General features: G+C 46.7%; 1 protein-coding gene across 2 annotated transcripts in view; it reads right to left on the minus strand.

Moving 5' to 3' along the window:
* Positions 1 to 25,106, minus strand: part of LOC135575120 (secretagogin-like) — a 56,073-nt gene that overhangs the window by 20,375 nt on the left and 10,592 nt on the right. For both annotated transcript variants that reach the window (XM_065027335.1, XM_065027334.1), the window contains one exon: positions 24,176 to 24,253. In XM_065027335.1, the coding sequence (XP_064883407.1) occupies positions 24,176 to 24,253 (78 nt within the window). The remainder of the gene's footprint in view (positions 1 to 24,175; positions 24,254 to 25,106) is intronic.

Consider the following 25,106-nt stretch of genomic DNA (forward strand, 5'->3'; position numbering starts at 1 on the left):
ACCCTAACCGTAACCACACTGCTAAGCCTAATGCCTAACCCTAACCGTAACCAACAACCACACTGCTAAGCCTAATGCCTAACCCTAACCTTAACCTAACCCTAACCACACTGCTAAGCCTAACCTAACCCTAACCTTAACCACACTGCTAAGCCTAATGCCTAACCCTAACCCTAACCACTAACCACACTGCTAAGCCTAATGCCTAACCTTAACCCTAACCTTAACCACACTGCTAAGCCTAATGCCTAACCCTAACCCACTGCTAACTGCTAAGCCTAATGCCTAACCTTAACCCTAACCACACTGCTAAGCCTAATGCCTAACCCTAACTACTTAACCCTAACCGTAACCACACTGCTAAGCCTAATGCCTAACCCTAACCACTTAACCCTAACCGTAACCACACTGCTAAGCCTAATGCCTAACCCTAACCTTAACCCTAACCTTAACCACACTGCTAAGCCTAATGCCTAACCCTAACCTTAACCCTAACCGTAACCACACTGCTAAGCCTAATGCCTAACCCTAACCTTAACCCTAACCTTAACCACACTGCTAAGCCTAATGCCTAACCCTAACCTTAACCACACTGCTAAGCCTAATGCCTAACCCTAACCTTAACCCTAACCTTAACCACACTGCTAAGCCTAATGCCTAAACCCTAACCGTAACCCTGCTAAGCCTAACCCTAACCAACACACTGCTAAGCCTAATGCCTAACCCTAACCTAACCCTAACCGTAACCACACTGCTAAGCCTAATGCCTAACCTAACCCTAATCCAACCACACTGCTAAGCCTAATGCCTAACCCTAACCTTAACCCTAACCTAACCACACTGCTAAGCCTAATGCTTAACTAACCCCTAACCTTAACCACACTGCTAAGCCTAATGCCTAACCCTAACCTGTAACCCTAACCTTACCACACTGCTAAGCCTAATGCCTAACCCTAACCCTAACCAACCACACTGCTAAGCCTAATGCCTAACCCTAACCTTAACCACTGCTAAGCCTAATGCCTAACCCTAACCCCTAACCCCTAACCAACCACACTGCTAAGCCTAATGTCTAACCCTAACCTTAACCTAACCTAACCAACTGCTAAGCCTAATGCCTAACCTAACCTTAACCCTAACCTTAACCACACTGCTAAGCCTAATGCCTAACCTAACCTTAACCCTAACCTTAACCACACTGCTAAGCCTAATGCTAACCCTAACCTTAACCCTAACCACACTGCTAAGCCTAATGCCTAACCCTAACCTAACCCTAACCTTAACCACACTGCTAAGCCTAATGTCTAACCCTAACCGTAACCACACTGCTAAGCCTAATGCCTAACCCTAACCTTAACCCTAACCCTAACCAACCACACTGCTAAGCCTAATGCCTAACCCTAACCTTAACCCTAACCGTAACCACACTGCTAAGCCTAATGCCTAACCCTAACCTTAACCAACACTGCTAAGCCTAATGCCTAACCCTAACCTTAACCCTAACCTAACCACACTGCTAAGCCTAATGCCTAACCCCCTAACCTAACCACACTGCTAAGCCTAATGCCTAACCCTAACCTTAACCCTACACCACACTGCTAAGCCTAATGCCTAACCTAACCTTAACCCTAACCGTAACCACACTGCTAAGCCTAATGCCTAACCCTAACCTTAACCCTAACCTTAACCACACTGCTAAGCCTAATGCCTAACCCTAACCTGCTAACCCTAACCCTAACCAACACTGCTAAGCCTAATGCCTAACCCTAACCTTAACCACACTGCTAAGCCTAATGCCTAACCCTAACCTTAACCCTAACTTAACCACACTGCTAAGCCTAATGCCTAACCCTAACCTAACCGTAACCACACTGCTAAGCCTAATGCCTAACCCTAACCTTAACCCTAAACCACACTGCTTAATGCCTAACCCTAACCTTAACCACACTGCTAAGCCTAATGCCTAACCCTAACCTTAACCGTAACCACACTGCTAAGCCTAATGCCTAACCCTAACCCCTAACCCACTGCTAAGCCTAATGCCTAACCCTAATGCCTAACCTAACCTAACCCTAACCGTAACCACACTGCTAAGCCTAATGCCTAACCCTAACCTTAACCCTAACCTTAACCACACTGCTAAGCCTAATGTCTAACCCCTAACCTAACCCCTAATGCCTAACCCTAACCTAACCCTAACCTTAACCACACTGCTAAGCCTAATGCCTAACCCTAACCTTAACCCTAACCTTAACCACACTGCTAAGCCTAATGCCTAACCCTAAACCTTAACCACACTGCTAAGCCTAATGCCTAACCCTAACCTTAACCCTAACCTAACCACACTGCTAACCTAATGTCTAACCCTAACCGTAACCACACTGCTAAGCCTAATGCCTAACCCTAACCTTAACCCTAACCTTAACCACACTGCTAAGCCTAATGCCTAACCCTAACCTGCCTAATGCCTAACCTAATCAGAACCACACTGCTAACCCTAACCTTAACCCTAACCGTAACCACACTGCTAAGCCTAATGCCTAACCCTAACCTTAACCCTAACCTTAACCACACTGCTAAGCCTAATGCCTAACCCTAACCGTAACCACACTGCTAAGCCTAATGCCTAACCCTAACCTTAACCAACTGCTAAGCCTAATGCCTAACCCTAACCAACCGTAACCACACTGCTAAGCCTAATGCCTAACCCTAACCTTAACCCTAACCTTAACCACACTGCTAAGCCTAATGCCTAACCCTAACCTTAACCCTAACCAACTGCTAAAGCTAATGCCTAACCCTGCTAACCCTAATGCCTAACCCTAACCTTAACCCTAACCTTAACCACACTGCTAAGCCTAATGCCTAACCCTAACCTTAACCCTAACCGTAACCACACTGCTAAGCCTAATGCCTAACCCTAACCTTAACCTAACCTTAACCACACTGCTAAGCCTAATGCCTAACCCTAACCTAACCTTAACCACACTGCTAAGCCTAATGCCTAACCCTAACCTGTAACCACACTGCTAAGCCTAATGCCTAACCCTAACCTTAACCCTAACCTTAACCACACTGCTAAGCCTAATGCCTAACCCTAACCTTAACCGTAACCACACTGCTAAGCCTAATGCCTAACCCTAACCTTAACCCTAACCTTTAACCACACTGCTAAGCCTAATGCCTAACCCTAACCGTAACCACACTGCTAAGCCTAATGCCTAACCCTAACCTTAACCCTAACCTTAACCACACTGCTAATGCCTAATGCTAACCCTAACCTAACCAACCACTGCTAAGCCTAATGCCTAACCCCAACCCACACTGCTAACCTAATGCCTAACCCTAACCTTAACCACACTGCTAAGCCTAATGCCTAACCCTAACCTTAACCCTAACCTTAACCACACTGCTAAGCCTAATGCCTAACCCTAACCTAACCCTAACCTAATAACCACACTGCTAAGCCTAATGCCTAACCTAACCCCTAACCGTAACCACACTGCTAAGCCTAATGCCCCTAACCTTAACCAACACTGCTAAGCCTAACTGCTAAGCTAACCCTAACCCTAACCTAACCACTGCTAAGCCTAACCCTAACCCTAACCGTAACCACACTGCTAAGCCTAATGCCTAACCCTAACCTTAACCCTACTGCTTAATGCCGTAACCACCACACTGCTAAGCCTAATGCCTAACCCTAACCTTAACCCTAACCTTAACCACACTGCTAAGCCTAATGCCTAACCCTAACCTTAACCCTAACCTAACCACACTGCTAAGCCTAATGCCTAACCCTAACCTTAACCCTAACCTTAACCACACTGCTAAGCCTAATGCCTAACCTTAACCTAACCTAACCACACTGCTAAGCCTAATGCCTAACCCTAACCTTAACCTAACCTTAACCACACTGCTAAGCCTAATGCCTAACCCTAACCTTAACCACACTGCTAAGCCTAATGCCTAACCCTAACCTAACCCTAACCTAACCGTAACCACACTGCTAAGCCTAATGCCTAACCCTAACCTAAACCAACCCTACTGCTAAGCCTAATGCCTAACCCTAACCTTAACCCTAACCGTAACCACACTGCTAAGCCTAATGCCTAACCCTAACCTTAACCTAACCAACTACACTGCTAAATGCCTAACCCTAACCTAACCCTAACCTAACCACACTGCTAACCTAATGCCTAACCCTAACCGTAACCACACTGCTAAGCCTAATGCCTAACCCTAACCTTAACCCTAACCTAACCACACTGCTAAGCCTAATGTCTAACCCTAACCGTAACCACACTGCTAAGCCTAATGCCTAACCCTAACCGTAACCACACTGCTAAGCCTAATGCCTAACCCTAACCTTAACCCTAACCGTAACCACACTGCTAAGCTAATGCCTAACCCTAACCTTAACCCTAACCGTAACCACACTGCTAAGCCTAATGTCTAACCCTAACCTTAACCCTAACCTTAACCACACTGCTAAGCCTAATGCCTAACCCTAACCCCCTAACCTGCTAACCTAATGCCTAACCCTAACCTTAACCCTAACAACTGCTAAGCCTAATGCTAACCCTAACCTTAACCCTAACCTTAACCACACTGCTAAGCCTAATGCCTAACCCTAACCTTAACCCTAACCTTAACCACACTGCTAAGCCTAATGTCCTAACCTAACCGTAACCACACTGCTAAGCCTAATGCCTAACCCTAACCTTAACCCTAACCTTAACCACACTGCTAACCACAACCCTGCTAAGCCTAATGCCTAACCCTAACCTAACCACACTGCTAAGCCTAACCCTAACCTTAACCTAACCTAACCACACTGCTAAGCCTAATGCCTAACCCTAACCTTAACCCTAACCTTAACCACACTGCTAAGCCTAATGCCTAACCCTAACCTTAACCCTAACCTTAACCACACTGCTAAGCCTAATGCCTAACCCTAACCTTAACCCTAACCTTAACCACACTGCTAAGCCTAATGCTAACCCTAACCGTAACCTTAACCCTAACCCAACCACCACCTAACCCTAACCTAACCCTAACCTAACCTAACACTGCCTAACCCTAACCTTAACCCTAACCGTAACCACACTGCTAAGCCTAATGCCTAACCCTAACCCCCTAACCGTAACCACACTGCTAAGCCTAATGTCTAACCCTAACCTTAACCCTAACCTTAACCACACTGCTAAGCCTAATGCCTAACCCTAACCGTAACCACACTGCTAAGCCTAATGCCTAACCCTAACCTTAACCCTAACCTTAACCACACTGCTAAGCCTAATGCCTAACCCTAACCGTAACCACACTAACCTAATGTAACCAACACTGCTAAGCCTAATGCCTAACCCTAACCTAACCCTAACCTTAACCACACTGCTAAGCCTAATGCCTAACCCTAACCTTAACCCTAACCTTAACCACACTGCTAAGCCTAATGCCTAACCCTAACCTTAACCCTAACCTTAACCACACTGCTAAGCCTAATGTCTAACCCTAACCTAACCAGTAACCCTAACCTTAACCACACTGCTAAGCCTAATGCCTAACCTAACCTAACCACACTGCTAACTAATGCCTAACCCTAACCACAACCACACTGCTAAGCCTAATGCCTAACCTAACCTAACCACACTGCTAAGCCTAATGCCTAACCCTAACCTTAACCCTAACCTAACCACACTGCTAAGCCTAATGCCTAACCCTAACCTTAACCCTAACCTTAACCACACTGCCCTAACCTTAACTAATGCCAACTGCTAACCTAACCCCCTAACCGTAACCTAATAATGCCTAACCTAACCTTAACCACACTGCCTAATGCCTAACCCTAACCTAACCTAACCACACTGCTAAGCCTAATGCCTAACCCTAACCACACTAACCAACCCTAACCTTTAACCACACTAACCTAATAACCCTAACCGTAACCACACTGCTAAGCCTAATGCCTAACCCTAACCTTAACCCTAACCAACCACACTGCTAAGCCTAATGCCTAACCCTAACCTTAACCCTAACCGTAACCACACTGCTAAGCCTAATGCCTAACCTTAACCCTAACCTTAACCACACTGCTAAGCCTAATGCCTAACCCTAACCTTAACCCTAACCTAACCACACTGCTAAGCCTAATGCCTAACCCTAACCTTAACCCTAACCTAACCACACTGCTAAGCCTAATGCCTAACCCTAACCTTAACCCTAACCGTAACCACACTGCTAAGCCTAATGCCTAACCCTAACCCTAACCACACTGCTAAGCCTAATGCTCTAACCCTAACCCTAACCACCTAACCCTAATGTCTAACCCTAACCTTAACCACACTGCTAAGCCTAATGCCTAACCCTAACCTTAACTAACCGTAACCACACTGCTAACCTAACCTTAACCTAACCCTAACCTTAACCCTAACCGTAACCACACTGCTAAGCCTAATGCCTAACCCTAACCCCTAACCGTAACCACACTGCTAAGCCTAATGCCTAACCCTAACCCCTAACCTAACCACTGCTAAGCCTAATGCCTAACCACACTGCTAAGCCTAATGCCTAACCCTAACCCCCTAACCGTAACCACACTGCTAAGCCTAATGCTAACCCTAACCTAACCCTAACCTTAACCACACTGCTAAGCCTAATGCTCTAACCCTAACCTAACCTAACCACACTGCTAAGCCTAATGCCTAACCCTAACCCTAACCTAACCTTAACCACACTGCTAAGCCTAATGCCTAACCCTAACCACACTGCTAAGCCTAATGCCTAACCCTAACCGTAACCACACTGCTAAGCCTAATGCCTAACCCTAACCTAAGCCTAACCCTAACCTAACCACACTGCTAAGCCTAATGCCTAACCCTAACCTTAACCACACTGCTAACCTAATGCCTAACCCTAACCAACACTGCTAAGCCTAATGTCTAACCCTAACCTTTAACCCTAACCTAACACTGCTAAGCCTAATGCCTAACCCTAACCTTAACCTAACCTTAACCACACTGCTAAGCCTAATGCCTAACCCTAACCTTAACCACACTGCTAAGCCTAATGCCTAACCCTAACCAACCACACTGCTAAGCCTAATGCCTAACCTTAACCCTAACCGTAACCACACTGCTAAGCCTAATGCCTAACCCTAACCTTAACCCTAACCTTAACCACACTGCTAAGCCTAATGCCTAACCCTAACCTTAACCCTAACCGTAACCACACTGCTAAGCCTAATGCCTAACCCTAACCTTAACCCTAACCTAACCACACTGCTAACCCTAACCTAACCCTAACCAACCACACTGCTAAGCCTAATGCCTAACCCTAACCTTAACCCTAACCTTAACCACACTGCTAAGCCTAATGCCTAACCCTAACCTTAACCCTAACTGCTAACCACAACCCTAACCTAATGCTAAGCCTAATGCCTAACCCTAACCGTAACCACACTGCTAAGCCTAATGCCTAACCCTAACCTTAACCCTAACCTTAACCACACTGCTAAGCCTAATGCCTAACCCTAACCAACCACACTGCTAACCTAATGCCTAACCTAACCGTAACCACACTGCTAAGCCTAATGCCTAACCCTAACCTAACCCTAACCCACAACCCTAACCAACTGCTAAGCCTAACCACACTGCTAAGCCTAACCCTAACCCTAACCGTAACCACACTGCTAAGCCTAATGCCTAACCCTAACCTTAACCCTAACCCAACCACACTGCTAAGCCTAATGCTAACCCTAACCTTAACCACACTAACCCTAACCTAACCGTAACCACACTGCTAAGCCTAATGCCTAACCCTAACCTTAACCCTAACCTTAACCACACTGCTAAGCCTAATGCCTAACCCTAACCTTAACCCTAACCGTAACCACACTGCTAAGCCTAATGCCTAACCCTAACCTTAACCCTAACCTAACCACTGCTAAGCCTAATGCCTAACCCTAACCTTAACCCTAACCTTAACCACACTGCTAAGCCTAATGCCTAACCCTAACCTTAACCCTAACCTTAACCACACTGCTAAGCCTAATGCCTAACCCTAACCGTAACCACACTGCTAAGCCTAATGCCTAACCCTAACCTTAACCCTAACCTTAACCACACTGCTAAGCCTAATGCCTAACCCTAACCTTAACCACACTGCTAAGCCTAATGCCTAACCCTAACCTTAACCCTAACCGTAACCACACTGCTAAGCCTAATGCCTAACCCTAACCGTAACCACACTGCTAAGCCTAATGCCCTAACCTTAACCCTAACCTTAACCACACTGCTAAGCCTAATGCCTAACCCTAACCTTAACCACACTGCTAAGCCTAATGCCTAACCCTAACCTTAACCCTAACCTTAACCACACTGCTAAGCCTAATGCCTAACCCTAACCTTAACCACCTAACCCTAACCAACCACTGCTAAGCCTAATGCCTAACCCTAACCTTAACCCTAACCGTAACCACACTGCTAAGCCTAATGCCTAACCCACTGCTAACCTTAACCCTAACCTTAACCACACTGCTAAGCCTAATGCCTAACCCTAACCTTAACCCTAACCTTAACCACACTGCTAAGCCTAATGCCTAACCCTAACCCCCTAACCTTAACCACACTGCTAAGCCTAATGCCTAACCCTAACCGCCACACTGCTAAGCCTAATGCCTAACCCTAACCTTAACCCTAACCTAACCACACTGCTAAGCCTAATGCCTAACCCTAACCTTAACCAACCACTGCTAAGCCTAATGCCTAACCCTAACCTTAACCCTAACCTAACCACACTGCTAACCCTAACCTAACCCTAACGTAACCACACTGCTAAGCCTAATGCCTAACCACACTGCTAAGCCTAATGTTAACCCTAACCTCCTAACCACACTGCTAAGCCTAATGCCTAACCCTAACCTTAACCCTAACCTTAACCACACTGCTAAGCCTAATGCCTAACCCTAACCTTAACCACACTGCTAAGCCTAATGCCTAACCTTAACCACACTGCTAAGCCTAATGCCTAACCCTAACCTTAACCACACTGCTAAGCCTAATGCCTAACCCTAACCTTAACCCTAACCTTAACCACACTGCTAACCTAATAACCCTAACACTGCTAAGCCTAATGCCTAACCCTAACCTTAACCCTAACCTTAACCACACTGCTAAGCCTAATGCCTAACCCTAACCGTAACCAACCTGCTAACCTAATGCCTAACCCTAACCGTAACCACACTGCTAAGCCTAATGCCTAACCCTAACCTTAACCCTAACCGTAACCACACTGCTAAGCCTAATGCCTAACCCTAACCTTAACCCTAACCTTAACCACACTGCTAAGCCTAATGCCTAACCCTAACCTTAACCCTAACCTTAACCACACTGCTAAGCCTAATGCCTAACCCTAACCGTAACCACACTGCTAAGCCTAATGTCTAACCCTAACCTTAACCCTAACCTTAACCACACTGCTAAGCCTAATGCCTAACCCTAACCTTAACCCTAACCGTAACCACACTGCTAAGCCTAATGCCTAACCCTAACCTTAACCCTAACCTTAACCACACTGCTAAGCCTAATGCCTAACCCTAACCTTAACCCTAACCTTAACCACACTGCTAAGCCTAATGCCTAACCCTAACCGTAACCACACTGCTAAGCCTAATGCCTAACCCTAACCTTAACCCTAACCTTAACCACACTGCTAAGCCTAATGTCTAACCCTAACCGTAACCACACTGCTAAGCCTAATGCCTAACCCTAACCGTAACCACACTGCTAAGCCTAATGCCTAACCCTAACCTTAACCCTAACCGTAACCACACTGCTAAGCCTAATGCCTAACCCTAACCTTAACCCTAACCGTAACCACACTGCTAAGCCTAATGTCTAACCCTAACCTAACCCTAACCTAACCACACTGCTAAGCCTAATGCCTAACCCTAACCTTAACCCTAACCGTAACCACACTGCTAAGCCTAATGCCTAACCCTAACCTTAACCCTAACCTTAACCACACTGCTAAGCCTAATGCCTAACCCTAACCTTAACCCTAACCGTAACCACACTGCTAAGCCTAATGCCTAACCCTAACCTTAACCCTAACCTTAACCACACTGCTAAGCCTAATGCCTAACCCTAACCTTAACCCTAACCGTAACCACACTGCTAAGCCTAATGCCTAACCCTAACCTTAACCCTAACCTTAACCACACTGCTAAGCCTAATGTCTAACCCTAACCTTAACCCTAACCACACTGCTAAGCCTAATGCCTAACCCTAACCTTAACCCTAACCTTAACCACACTGCTAAGCCTAATGTCTAACCCTAACCGTAACCACACTGCTAAGCCTAATGCCTAACCCTAACCTTAACCCTAACCTTAACCACACTGCTAAGCCTAATGTCTAACCCTAACCTTAACCCTAACCACACTGCTAAGCCTAATGCCTAACCCTAACCTTAACCCTAACCTTAACCACACTGCTAAGCCTAATGCCTAACCCTAACCTTAACCACACTGCTAAGCCTAATGCCTAACCCTAACCTTAACCCTAACCGTAACCACACTGCTAAGCCTAATGCCTAACCCTAACCTTAACCCTAACCTTAACCACACTGCTAAGCCTAATGCCTAACCCTAACCTTAACCCTAACCTTAACCACACTGCTAAGCCTAATGCCTAACCCTAACCGTAACCACACTGCTAAGCCTAATGCCTAACCCTAACCTTAACCCTAACCACACTGCTAAGCCTAATGTCTAACCCTAACCGTAACCACACTGCTAAGCCTAATGCCTAACCCTAACCGTAACCACACTGCTAAGCCTAATGCCTAACCCAACCCTTAACCGTAACCACACTGCTAAGCCTAATGCCTAACCCTAACCTTAACCCTAACCGTAACCACACTGCTAAGCCTAATGCCCCTAACCTTAACCCTAACCTAACCACACTGCTAAGCCTAATGCCTAACCCTAACCTTAACCCTAACCGTAACCACACTGCTAAGCCTAATGTCTAACCCTAACCTTAACCCTAACCTTAACCACACTGCTAAGCCTAATGCCTAACCCTAACCTTAACCCTAACCGTAACCACACTGCTAAGCCTAATGCCTAACCCTAACCTTAACCCTAACCTTAACCACACTGCTAAGCCTAATGTCTAACCCTAACCGTAACCACACTGCTAAGCCTAATGCCTAACCCTAACCTTAACCCTAACCTTAACCACACTGCTAAGCCTAATGCCTAACCCTAACCTTAACCACACTGCTAAGCCTAATGCCTAACCTTAACCACACTGCTAAGCCTAATGCCTAACCCTAACCGTAACCACACTGCTAAGCCTAATGCCTAACCCTAACCTTAACCCTAACCTTAACCACACTGCTAAGCCTAATGCCTAACCCTAACCGTAACCACACTGCTAAGCCTAATGCCTAACCCTAACCTTAACCACACTGCTAAGCCTAATGTCTAACCCTAACCGTAACCACACTGCTAAGCCTAATGCCTAACCCTAACCTTAACCCTAACCTTAACCACACTGCTAAGCCTAATGCCTAACCCTAACCTTAACCACACTGCTAAGCCTAATGCCTAACCTTAACCACACTGCTAAGCCTAATGCCTAACCCTAACCGTAACCACACTGCTAAGCCTAATGCCTAACCCTAACCTTAACCACACTGCTAAGCCTAATGCCTAACCCTAACCGTAACCACACTGCTAAGCCTAATGCCTAACCCTAACCTTAACCCTAACCTTAACCACACTGCTAAGCCTAATGTCTAACCCTAACCGTAACCACACTGCTAAGCCTAATGCCTAACCCTAACCGTAACCACACTGCTAAGCCTAATGCCTAACCCTAACCTTAACCCTAACCTTAACCACACTGCTAAGCCTAATGCCTAACCCTAACCTTAACCCTAACCGTAACCACACTGCTAAGCCTAATGCCTAACCCTAACCTTAACCCTAACCTTAACCACACTGCTAAGCCTAATGCCTAACCCTAACCTTAACCCTAACCACACTGCTAAGCCTAATGCCTAACCCTAACCTTAACCCTAACCTTAACCACACTGCTAAGCCTAATGCCTAACCCTAACCGTAACCACACTGCTAAGCCTAATGCCTAACCCTAACCTAACCCTAACCTTAACCACACTGCTAAGCCTAATGCCTAACCCTAACCTTAACCACACTGCTAAGCCTAATGCCTAACCCTAACCTTAACCCTAACCAACCACACTGCTAAGCCTAATGCCTAACCCTAACCTTAACCCAACCTTAACTGCACTGCTAAGCCTAATGCCTAACCCTAACCTTAACCACACTGCTAACCTAATGCCTAACCCTAACCCTAACCCTAACCGTAACCACACTGCTAAGCCTAATGCCTAACCCTAACCTTAACCCTAACCTTAACCACACTGCTAAGCCTAATGTCCTAACCCTAACCGTAACCACACTGCTAAGCCTAATGCCTAACCCTAACCGTAACCACACTGCTAAGCCTAATGCCTAACCCTAACCTAACCCTAACCAACCACACTGCTAAGCCTAATGCCTAACCCTAACCTTAACCCTAACCGTAACCACACTGCTAAGCCTAATGTCTAACCCTAACCTTAACCCTAACCTTAACCACACTGCTAAGCCTAATGCCTAACCCTAACCTTAACCCTAACCGTAACCACACTGCTAAGCCTAAGCCTAACCCTAACCTTAACCCTAACCTTAACCACACTGCTAAGCCTAATGCCTAACCCTAACCTTAACCCTAACCTTAACCACACTGCTAAGCCTAATGCCTAACCCTAACCTTAACCTTAACCACACTGCTAAGCCTAATGCTAACCCTAACCTTGCCTAACCCTAACCTAACCACACTGCTAAGCCTAATGCCTAACCCTAACCTTAACCCTAACCAACCACACTGCTAAGCCTAATGCCTAACCTAACCTAACCCTAACACTGCTAAGCCTAATGCCTAACCCTAACCTAACCCTAACCTTAACCACACTGCTAAGCCTAATGCCTAACCCTAACCTAACCCTAACCTTAACCACACTGCTAAGCCTAATGCCTAACCCTAACCTTAACCACACTGCTAAGCCTAATGCCTAACCCTAACCTAATGCCTAACCTAACCTTAACCACACTGCTAAGCCTAATGCCTAACCCTAACCTTAACCACACTGCTAAGCCTAATGCCTAACCCTAACCTTAACCCTAACCTAACCACACTGCTAAGCCTAATGCCTAACCCTAACCTTAACCCTAACCTTAACCACACTGCCTAATGCCTAACCGTAACCACACTGCCTAACCCTAACCTTAACCCTAACCTTAACCACACTGCTAAGCCTAATGCTAACCCTAACCGCCACACTGCCTAATGCCTAACCCTAACCTTAACCCTAACCTTAACCACACTGCTAAGCCTAATGCCTAACCCTAACCGTAACCACACTGCTAAGCCTAATGCCTAACCTTAACCACACTGCTAAGCCTAATGCCTAACCCTAACCCAACCCCCTAACCTTAACCACACTGCTAAGCCTAATGCCTAACCCTAACCTTAACCCTAACCGTAACCACACTGCTAAGCCTAATGCCTAACCCTAACCTTAACCCTAACCTTAACCACACTGCTAAGCCTAATGCCTAACCCTAACCTTAACCCTAACCGTAACCACACTGCTAAGCCTAATGCCTAACCCTAACCTTAACCCTAACCTTAACCACACTGCTAAGCCTAATGCCTAACCCTAACCTTAACCCTAACCGTAACCACACTGCTAAGCCTAATGCCTAACCCTAACCTTAACCCTAACCTTAACCACTGCTAAGCCTAATGCCTAACCCTAACCTAATAACCCTAACCTTAACCACACTGCTAAGCCTAATGCCTAACCCTAACCAACCACCACACTGCTAAGCCTAATGCCTAACCCTAACCTTAACCCTAACCTAACCACACTGCTAAGCCTAATGCCTAACCCTAACCGTAACCACACTGCTAACCCTAACCCTAACCGTAACCACACTGCTAAGCCTAATGCCTAACCCTAACCTTAACCCTAACCTTAACCACACTGCTAAGCCTAATGCCTAACCCTAACCTTAACCCTAACCTAACCACACTGCTAAGCCTAATGCCTAACCCTAACCTTAACCCTAACCGTAACCACACTGCTAAGCCTAATGCCTAACCCTAACCTAACCCTAACCTTAACCACACTGCTAAGCCTAATGCCTAACCCTAACCTTAACCCTAACCGTAACCACACTGCTAAGCCTAATGCCTAACCCTAACCTTAACCCTAACCTTAACCACACTGCTAAGCCTAATGCCTAACCCTAACCTTAACCACACTGCTAAGCCTAATGCCTAACCCTAACCTTAACCCTAACCTTAACCACACTGCTAAGCCTAATGCCTAACCCTAACCGTAACCACACTGCTAAGCCTAATGCCTAACCCTAACCTTAACCCTAACCTTAACCACACTGCTAAGCCTAATGCCTAACCCTAACCGTAACCACACTGCTAAGCCTAATGCCTAACCCTAACCTTAACCACACTGCTAAGCCTAATGCCTAACCCTAACCGTAACCACACTGCTAAGCCTAATGCCTAACCCTAACCTTAACCCTAACCGTAACCACACTGCTAAGCCTAATGCCTAACCCTAACCTTAACCCTAACCTTAACCACACTGCTAAGCCTAATGCCTAACCCTAACCTTAACCCTAACCTTAACCACACTGCTAAGCCTAATGCCTAACCCTAACCGTAACCACACTGCTAAGCCTAATGCCTAACCCTAACCTTAACCCTAACCTTAACCACACTGCTAAGCCTAATGCCTAACCCTAACCGTAACCACACTGCTAAGCCTAATGCCTAACCCTAACCCAACCCTAACCGTAACCACACTGCTAAGCCTAATGCCTAACCCTAACCTTAACCCTAACCTTAACCACACTGCTAAGCCTAATGCCTAACCCTAACCTTAACCCTAACCTTAACCACACTGCTAAGCCTAATGCCTAACCCTAACCTTAACCCTAACCGTAACCACACTGCTAAGCCTAATGCCTAACCCTAACCTTAACCCTAACCTTAACCACACTGCTAAGCCTAATGTCTAACCCTAACCTTAACCCTAACCGTAACCACACTGCTAAGCCTAATGCCTAACCCTAACCTTAACCCTAACCTTAACCACACTGCTAAGCCTAATGTCTAACCCTAACCGTAACCACACTGCTAAGCCTAATGCCTAACCCTAACCTTAACCCTAACCTTAACCACACTGCTAAGCCTAATGCCTAACCCTAACCTTAACCACACTGCTAAGCCTAACGCCTAACCTTAACCACACTGCTAAGCCTAATGCCTAACCCTAACCGTAACCACACTGCTAAGCCTAATGCCTAACCCTAACCTTAACCCTAACCTTAACCACACTGCTAAGCCTAATGCCTAACCCTAACCGTAACCACACTGCTAAGCCTAATGCCTAACCCTAACCTTAACCACACTGCTAAGCCTAATGTCTAACCCTAACCGTAACCACACTGCTAAGCCTAATGCCTAACCCTAACCTTAACCCTAACCTTAACCACACTGCTAAGCCTAATGCCTAACCCTAACCTTAACCACACTGCTAAGCCTAATGCCTAACCTTAACCACACTGCTAAGCCTAATGCCTAACCCTAACCGTAACCACACTGCTAAGCCTAATGCCTAACCCTAACCTTAACCCTAACCTAATGCCTAACCCTAACCGTAACCACACTGCTAAGCCTAATGCCTAACCCTAACCTTAACCCTAACCTTAACCACACTGCTAAGCCTAATGTCTAACCCTAACCGTTGCTAAGCCTAACCTAACCCTAACCGTAACCACACTGCTAAGCCTAATGCCTAACCCTAACCTTAACCCTAACCAACCACACTGCTAAGCCTAATGCCTAACCCTAACCTTAACCCTAACCGTAACCACACTGCTAAGCCTAATGCCTAACCCTAACCTTAACCCTAACCTTAACCACACTGCTAAGCCTAATGCCTAACCCTAACCTTAACCCTAACCGTAACCACACTGCTAAGCCTAATGCCTAACCCTAACCTTAACCCTAACCTTAACCACACTGCTAAGCCTAATGTCTAACCCTAACCTTAACCCTAACCACACTGCTAAGCCTAATGCCTAACCCTAACCTTAACCCTAACCTTAACCACACTGCTAAGCCTAATGCCTAACCCTAACCTTAACCACACTGCTAAGCCTAATGCCTAACCCTAACCTTAACCCTAACCGTAACCACACTGCTAAGCCTAATGCCTAACCCTAACCTTAACCCTAACCTTAACCACACTGCTAAGCCTAATGCCTAACCCTAACCTTAACCCTAACCTTAACCACACTGCTAAGCCTAATGCCTAACCCTAACCGTAACCACACTGCTAAGCCTAATGCCTAACCCTAACCTTAACCCTAACCTTAACCACACTGCTAAGCCTAATGTCTAACCCTAACCGTAACCACACTGCTAAGCCTAATGCCTAACCCTAACCGTAACCACACTGCTAAGCCTAATGCCTAACCCTAACCCAACCCTAACCGTAACCACACTGCTAAGCCTAATGCCTAACCCTAACCTTAACCCTAACCGTAACCACACTGCTAAGCCTAATGTCTAACCCTAACCTTAACCCTAACCTTAACCACACTGCTAAGCCTAATGCCTAACCCTAACCTTAACCCTAACCGTAACCACACTGCTAAGCCTAATGCCTAACCCTAACCTTAACCCTAACCTTAACCACACTGCTAAGCCTAATGTCTAACCCTAACCTTAACCCTAACCGTAACCACACTGCTAAGCCTAATGCCTAACCCTAACCTTAACCCTAACCTTAACCACACTGCTAAGCCTAATGTCTAACCCTAACCGTAACCACACTGCTAAGCCTAATGCCTAACCCTAACCTTAACCCTAACCTTAACCACACTGCTAAGCCTAATGCCTAACCCTAACCTTAACCACACTGCTAAGCCTAATGCCTAACCTTAACCACACTGCTAAGCCTAATGCCTAACCCTAACCGTAACCACACTGCTAAGCCTAATGCCTAACCCTAACCTTAACCCTAACCTTAACCACACTGCTAAGCCTAATGCCTAACCCTAACCGTAACCACACTGCTAAGCCTAATGCCTAACCCTAACCTTAACCCTAACCTTAACCACACTGCTAAGCCTAATGCCTAACCCTAACCTTAACCCACTGCTAAACCTAACCCTAACACACTGCTAAGCCTAATGCCTAACCCTAACCTAACCACACTAACCTAATGCCTAACCCTAACCTTAACTGCTAAGCCTAATGCCTAACCCTAACCGTAACCACACTGCTAAGCCTAATGCCTAACCCTAACCTTAACCACACTGCTAAGCCTAATGTCTAACCCTAACCGTAACCACACTGCTAAGCCTAATGCCTAACCCTAACCTTAACCCTAACCTTAACCACACTGCTAAGCCTAATGCCTAACCCTAACCTTAACCACACTGCTAAGCCTAATGCCTAACCTTAACCACACTGCTAAGCCTAATGCCTAACCCTAACCGTAACCACACTGCTAAGCCTAATGCCTAACCCTAACCTTAACCACACTGCTAAGCCTAATGCCTAACCCCTAACCCTAACCGTAACCACACTGCTAAGCCTAATGCCTAACCCTAACCTTAACCCTAACCTTAACCACACTGCTAAGCCTAATGTCTAACCCTAACCGTAACCACACTGCTAAGCCTAATGCCTAACCCTAACCGTAACCACACTGCTAAGCCTAATGCCTAACCCTAACCCAACCCTAACCGTAACCACACTGCTAAGCCTAATGCCTAACCCTAACCTTAACCCTAACCGTAACCACACTGCTAAGCCTAATGTCTAACCCTAACCTTAACCCTAACCTTAACCACACTGCTAAGCCTAATGCCTAACCCTAACCTTAACCCTAACCGTAACCACACTGCTAAGCCTAATGCCTAACCCTAACCTTAACCCTAACCTTAACCACACTGCTAAGCCTAATGTCTAACCCTAACCTTAACCACACTGCTAACCTAATGCCTAACCCTAACAACCCTAACCTAACCACACTGCTAACCCTAACCTAACCCTAACCTTAACCACACTGCTAAGCCTAATGCCTAACCCTAACCTTAACCCTAACCGTAACCACACTGCTAAGCCTAATGCCTAACCCTAACCTTAACCCTAACCTTAACCACACTGCTAAGCCTAATGCCTAACCCTAACCTTAACCCTAACCTTAACCACACTGCTAAGCCTAATGCCTAACCCTTAACCAACCACACTGCTAAGCCTAATGCCTAACCCTAACCTTAACCCTAACCTTAACCACACTGCTAAGCCTAATGTCTAACCCCTAACCTAACCTAACCACACTGCTAAGCCTAATGCCTAACCCTAACCGTAACCACACTGCTAAGCCTAATGCCTAACCCTAACCCAACCCTAACCGTAACCACACTGCTAAGCCTAATGCCTAACCCTAACCTTAACCCTAACCGTAACCACACTGCTAAGCCTAATGTCTAACCCTAACCTTAACCCTAACCTTAACCACACTGCTAAGCCTAATGCCTAACCCTAACCTTAACCCTAACCGTAACCACACTGCTAAGCCTAATGCCTAACCCTAACCTTAACCCTAACCTTAACCACACTGCTAAGCCTAATGCCTAACCCTAACCTTAACCCTAACCGTAACCACACTGCTAAGCCTAATGCCTAACCCTAACCTTAACCCTAACCTTAACCACACTGCTAAGCCTAATGTCTAACCCTAACCGTAACCACACTGCTAAGCCTAATGCCTAACCCTAACCTTAACCCTAACCTTAACCACACTGCTAAGCCTAATGCCTAACCCTAACCTTAACCACACTAACCTAATGCCTAACCAACCACACTGCTAAGCCTAATGCCTAACCCTAACCGTAACCACACTGCTAAGCCTAATGCCTAACCCTAACCTTAACCCTAACCTTAACCACACTGCTAAGCCTAATGCCTAACCCTAACCGTAACCACACTGCTAAGCCTAATGCCTAACCCTAACCTTAACCACACTGCTAAGCCTAATGTCTAACCCTAACCGTAACCACACTGCTAAGCCTAATGCCTAACCCTAACCGTAACCACACTGCTAAGCCTAATGCCTAACCCTAACCTAACCCTAACCTTAACCACACTGCTAAGCCTAATGCCTAACCCTAACCTTAACCACACTGCTAAGCCTAATGCCTAACCCTAACCGTAACCACACTGCTAAGCCTAATGCCTAACCCTAACCTTAACCCTAACCTTAACCACACTGCTAAGCCTAATGCCTAACCCTAACCGTAACCACACTGCTAAGCCTAATGCCTAACCCTAACCTTAACCCTAACCTTAACCACACTGCTAAGCCTAATGCCTAACCCTAACCCCTAACCTTAACCACACTGCTAAGCCTAATGCCTAACCCTAACCTTAACCACACTGCTAAGCCTAATGCTAACCCTAACCTTAACCCTAACCTAACCACACTGCTAAGCCTAATGCCTAACCCTAACCCTAACTTAACCACACTGCTAAGCCTAATGCCTAACCCTAACCTTAACCACACTGCTAAGCCTAATGCCTAACCCTAACCTTAACCACACTGCTAAGCCTAATGCCTAACCCTAACCTTAACCACACTGCTAAGCCTAATGCCTAACCTCAACCACACTGCTAAGCCTAATGCCTAACCCTAACCTTAACCACACTGCTAAGCCTAATGCCTAACCTTAACCACACTGCTAAGCCTAATGCCTAACCCTAACCACACTGCTAAGCCTAATGCCTAACCTCAACCACACTGCTAAGCCTAATGCCTAACCCTAACCTTAACCACACTGCTAAGCCTAAAGCCTAACCCTAACCACAACCACACTGCTAACCCTAATGCCTAACCCTAACCTTAACCACACTGCTAAGCCTAATGCCTAACCCTAACCTTAACCACACTGCTAAGCCTAATGCCTAACCCTAACCATAACCCTAACCTTAACCACACTGTTAAGCCTAATGCCTAACCCTAACCACACTGCTAAGCCTAATGCCTAACCCTAACCTTAACCACACTGCTAAGCCTAATGCCTAACCCTAACCTTAACCACACTGCTAAGCCTAATGCCTAACCCTAACCTTAACCACACTGCTAAGCCTAATGCCTAACCCTAACCTTAACCACACTGCTAAGCCTAATGCCTAACCCTAACCTTAACCACACTGCTAACCCTAATACCCAACCCTAACCTTAACCACACTGCTAACCCTAATGCCTAACCCTAACCCTAACCTTAACCACACTGCTAAGCCTAATGCCTAACCCTAACCTTAACCACACTGCTAAGCCTAATGCCTAACCTTAACCACACTCCTAAGCCTAATGCCTAACCCTAACCTTAACCACACTGCTAAGCCTAATGCCTAACCCTAACCTTACCCACACTGCTAAGCCTAATGCCTAACCCCAGACAGGGTGATACCAGACCAGGCCAGGGTGAGAGACAGACAGGGTGATACCAGACCAGGCCAGGGTGAGAGACAGACAGGGTGATACCAGACCAGGCCAGGGTGAGAGACAGACAGGGTGATGCCAGACCAGGCCAGGGTAGGAGACAGACAGGGCAGGGTAGGAGACAGACAGGGCAGGGTAGGAAACAGACAGGGCAGGGTAGGAGACAGACATGGTGATACCAGACCAGGCCAGGGTAGGAGACAGACAGGGCAGGGTAGGAGACAGACAGGGCAGGGTGAGAGACAGACAGGGTGATGCCAGACCAGGCCAGGGTAGGAGACAGACAGGGCAGGGTAGGAGACAGACAGGGCAGGGTAGGAGACAGACAGGGTGATACCAGACCAGGCCAGGGTAGGAGACAGACAGGGCAGGGTAGGAGACAGACAGGGCAGGGTAGGAGACAGGGCAGGGTGATACCAGACCAGGCCAGGGTAGGAGACAGGGTGAGAGAGACAGACAGAGTGAATCGGTAGGAGAGGTGTGACAGTCTCCCGCCAGACACTGGTAATCTAATATCTCAGATGTTAGATGAGATGATTAATACAGCTGGACAGAGTCATCTGCTGCTGGCTGCCACAACACAGCCCTGTCACAGTCCCAAATGACTCCCTATTCCCTATATAGTGTACTACTTTTGATCAGGACCCATAAGGAATATGAAGACATTTTCTCCTCAGGGAAGTCCATTTAAAGTTAGGGCAGAAGTTAAAACGTTTTCAGAGAAGGGAACAAGCCTCAGGGTATAGATACGACTGGAAAAACCAGTCGGTGACAGTATATTGCGATGACCCTTTGACATGAGTCTGGGAACAAGCCACATCAGGGCGGCAGGTAGCCTAGTGGTTAGAGTGTAGGGACGGCAGGTAGCCTAGTGGTTAGAGTGTAGGGACGGCAGGTAGCCTAGTAGTTAGAGTGTAGGGACGGCAGGTAGCCTAGTGGTTAGAGTGTAGGGACGGCAGGTAGCCTAGTGGTTAGTGTGTAGGGGCGGCAGGTAGCCTAGTGGTTAGAGTGGAGGGGCAGGCAGGTAGCCTAGTGGTTAGAGTGGAGGGGCAGGCAGGTAGCCTAGTGGTTAGAGTGTAGGGACGGCAGGTAGCCTAGTGGTTAGAGTGTAGGGACGGCAGGTCACCTAGTGGTTAGAGTGTAGGGGCAGGCAGGTAGTCTAGCGGTTAGAGTGTAGGGGCGGCAGGTAGCCTAGTGGTTAGAGTGTAGGGGCAGGCAGGTAGCCTAGTGGTTAGAGTGTAGGGTCAGGCAGGTAGCCTAGTGGTTAGAGTGTAGGGGCAGGCAGGTAGCCTAGTGGTTAGAGTGGAGGGGCAGGCAGGTAGCCTAGTGGTTAGAGTGGAGGGGCAGGCAGGTAGCCTAGTGGTTAGAGTGATGGACCAGTAACCGAAAGGTTGGTGGATCGAATCCCGAGCTGATAAGGCTCTCAGTACTCTACCCTAAGAGGTGGATAGGTTCATGTGGTCAGGCTCTCAGTACTCTACCCTAAGAGGTGGATAGGTGGTCAGGCCCTCAGTACTCTACCCTAAGAGGTGGATAGGTTCATGTGGTCAGGCCCTCAGTACTCTACCCTAAGAGGTGGATAGGTTCATGTGGTCAGGCTCTCAGTACTCTACCCTAAGAGGTGGATAGGTGGTCAGGCTCTCAGTACTCTACCCTAAGAGGTGGATAGGTTCATGTGGTCAGGCTCTCAGTACTCTACCCTAAGAGGTGGATAGGTGGTCAGGCCCTCAGTACTCTACCCTAAGAGGTGGATAGGTTCATGTGGTCAGGCCCTCAGTACTCTACCCTAAGAGGTTCATGTGGTCAGGCCCTCAGTACTCTACCCTAAGAGGTTCATGTGGTCAGGCCCTCAGTACTCTACCCTAAGAGGTGGATAGGTGGTCAGGCCCTCAGTACTCTACCCTAAGAGGTTCATGTGGTCAGGCCCTCAGTACTCTACCCTAAGAGGTGGATAGGTTCATGTGGTCAGGCCCTCAGTACTCTACCCTAAGAGGTGGATAGGTGGTCAGGCCCTCAGTACTCTACCCTAAGAGGTGGATAGGTGGTCAGGCTCTCAGTACTCTACCCTAAGAGGTTCATGTGGTCAGGCCCTCAGTACTCTACCCTAAGAGGTGGATAGGTTCATGTGGTCAGGCCCTCAGTACTCTACCCTAAGAGGTGGATAGGTTCAGGTGGTCAGGCTCTCAGTACTCTACCCTAAGAGGTGGATAGGTTCATGTGGTCAGGCCCTCAGTACTCTACCCTAAGAGGTTCATGTGGTCAGGCCCTCAGTACTCTACCCTAAGAGGTTCATGTGGTCAGGCCCTCAGTACTCTACCCTAAGAGGTGGATAGGTTCATGTGGTCAGGCCCTCAGTACTCTACCCTAAGAGGTTCATGTGGTCAGGCCCTCAGTACTCTACCCTAAGAGGTTCATGTGGTCAGGCCCTCAGTACTCTACCCTAAGAGGTGGATAGGTGGTCAGGTCCTCAGTACTCTACCCTAAGAGGTGGATAGGTGGTCAGGTCCTCAGTACTCTACCCTAAGAGGTGGATAGGTGGTCAGGTCCTCAGTACTCTACCCTAAGAGGTGGATAGGTTCATGTCGGGGCGGGGCGGGGCGGGGAGTTGTAATGAACTTCACTGCAACCAGATCTACCTGATGAATCTATACCACGTTCAGTGACCTGAAAGGCACTCTGAAAGAACCACGAATGAGGTTCATTTACCCTGCATTAATGGTTCAAGAGACTGATGACTGCATTAGGTTGATTAGACGTAGTGCTTGAGTTATCTTATTTTACACACACTGGAGAGAGAGAGATTGTAAATCAGTGGGTGAGAGACTATAAAGACTGCATGTCATGGCCAAAAGGGACAGGAAGCATCCCAAGACTGGCAACAGGAACCAAGAGGATATATTTAGTACAGGCCCTATGTTCCTCCAGGAACCAAGAGGATATCTTTAGTACAGGCCCTATGTTCCTCCAGGAACCAAGAGGATATATTTAGTACAGGCCCTATGTTCCTCCAGGAACCAAGCGGATATCTTTAGTACAGGCCCTATGTTCCTCCAGGAACCAAGAGGATATCTTTAGTACAGGCCCTATGTTTCTCCAGGAACCAAGAGGATATCTTTAGTACAGGCCCTATGTTCCTCCAGGAACCAAGAGGATATATTTAGTACAGGCCCTATGTTCCTCCAGGAACCAAGAGGATATCTTTAGTACAGGCCCTATGTTCCTCCAGGAACCAAGAGGATATCTTTAGTACAGGCCCTATGTTCCTCCAGGAACCAAGAGGATATATTTAGTACAGGCCCTGTGTTCCTCCAGGAACCAAGAGGATATATTTGTCACCTCCAGGAACCAAGAAGAACATATTATCAGCGTTTGTTTTGAAATAGTATTTATTAATTATGAAATTATGAAAAATATTAATAAGATTCCACCAATGAGGCCACTAGGGGGCGATTTGGTCATTTGACAACAGGAAAGGGCTACGAGACTGTTGTTTTACCATTGCGTCTGTGTACTCGTCCAGTTTGCTGGAGGACACAGCCTTCCCGTGCTTCTGGAACAAGTCCTTCAGGAAACCCTGTTTACAAAGAAGAATGAGGAAATAAAAAGGGCATAGTTTATTGGTTTACTTCCTGATTCCCTGAAATCAGATCTAACATGGTTTATTGGTTTACTTCCTGATTCCCTGAAATCAGATCTCACATGGTTTGATATATATAAATACATAACCTTCTGTGTGTAGGAGTGGAGTTAACATTACCTTCTGTGTGTAGGAGTGGAGTTAAACAACATTACCTTTTGTGTGTAGGAGTGGAGTTAAACAACATTACCTTCTGCGTGTAGGAGTGGAGTTAGACAACATTATCTTCTGCGTGTAGGAGTGGAGTTAGACAACATTATCTTCTGTGTGTAGGAGTGGAGTTAAACAACATTATCTTCTGTGTGTAGGAGTGGAGTTAAACAACATTATCTTCTGTGTGTAGGAGTGGAGTTAAACACCATTACCTTCTGTGTGTAGGAGTGGAGTTAAACAACATTACCTTCTGTGTGTAGGAGTGGAGTTAAACACCATTACCTTCTGTGTGTAGGAGTGGAGTTAAACAACATTACCTTCTGTGTGTAGGAGTGGAGTTAAACAACATTACCTTCTGTGTGTAGGAGTGGAGTTAAACAACATTACCTTCTGTGTGTAGGAGTGGAGTTAAACAACATTACCTTCTGTGTGTAGGAGTGGAGTTAAACAACATTATCTTCTGTGTGTAGGAGTGGAGTTAAACACCATTACCTTCTGCGTGTAGGAGTGGAGTTAAACCACATTACCCTCTGTGTGTAGGAGTGGAGTTAAACCACATTACCTTCTGTGTGTAGGAGTGGAGTTAAACAACATTACCCTCTGTGTGTAGGAGTGGAGTTAACATTACCTTCTGTGT

This window comes from Oncorhynchus nerka, linkage group LG14, assembly GCF_034236695.1.
Source record: "Oncorhynchus nerka isolate Pitt River linkage group LG14, Oner_Uvic_2.0, whole genome shotgun sequence".
NCBI lineage: Eukaryota > Metazoa > Chordata > Actinopteri > Salmoniformes > Salmonidae > Oncorhynchus > Oncorhynchus nerka.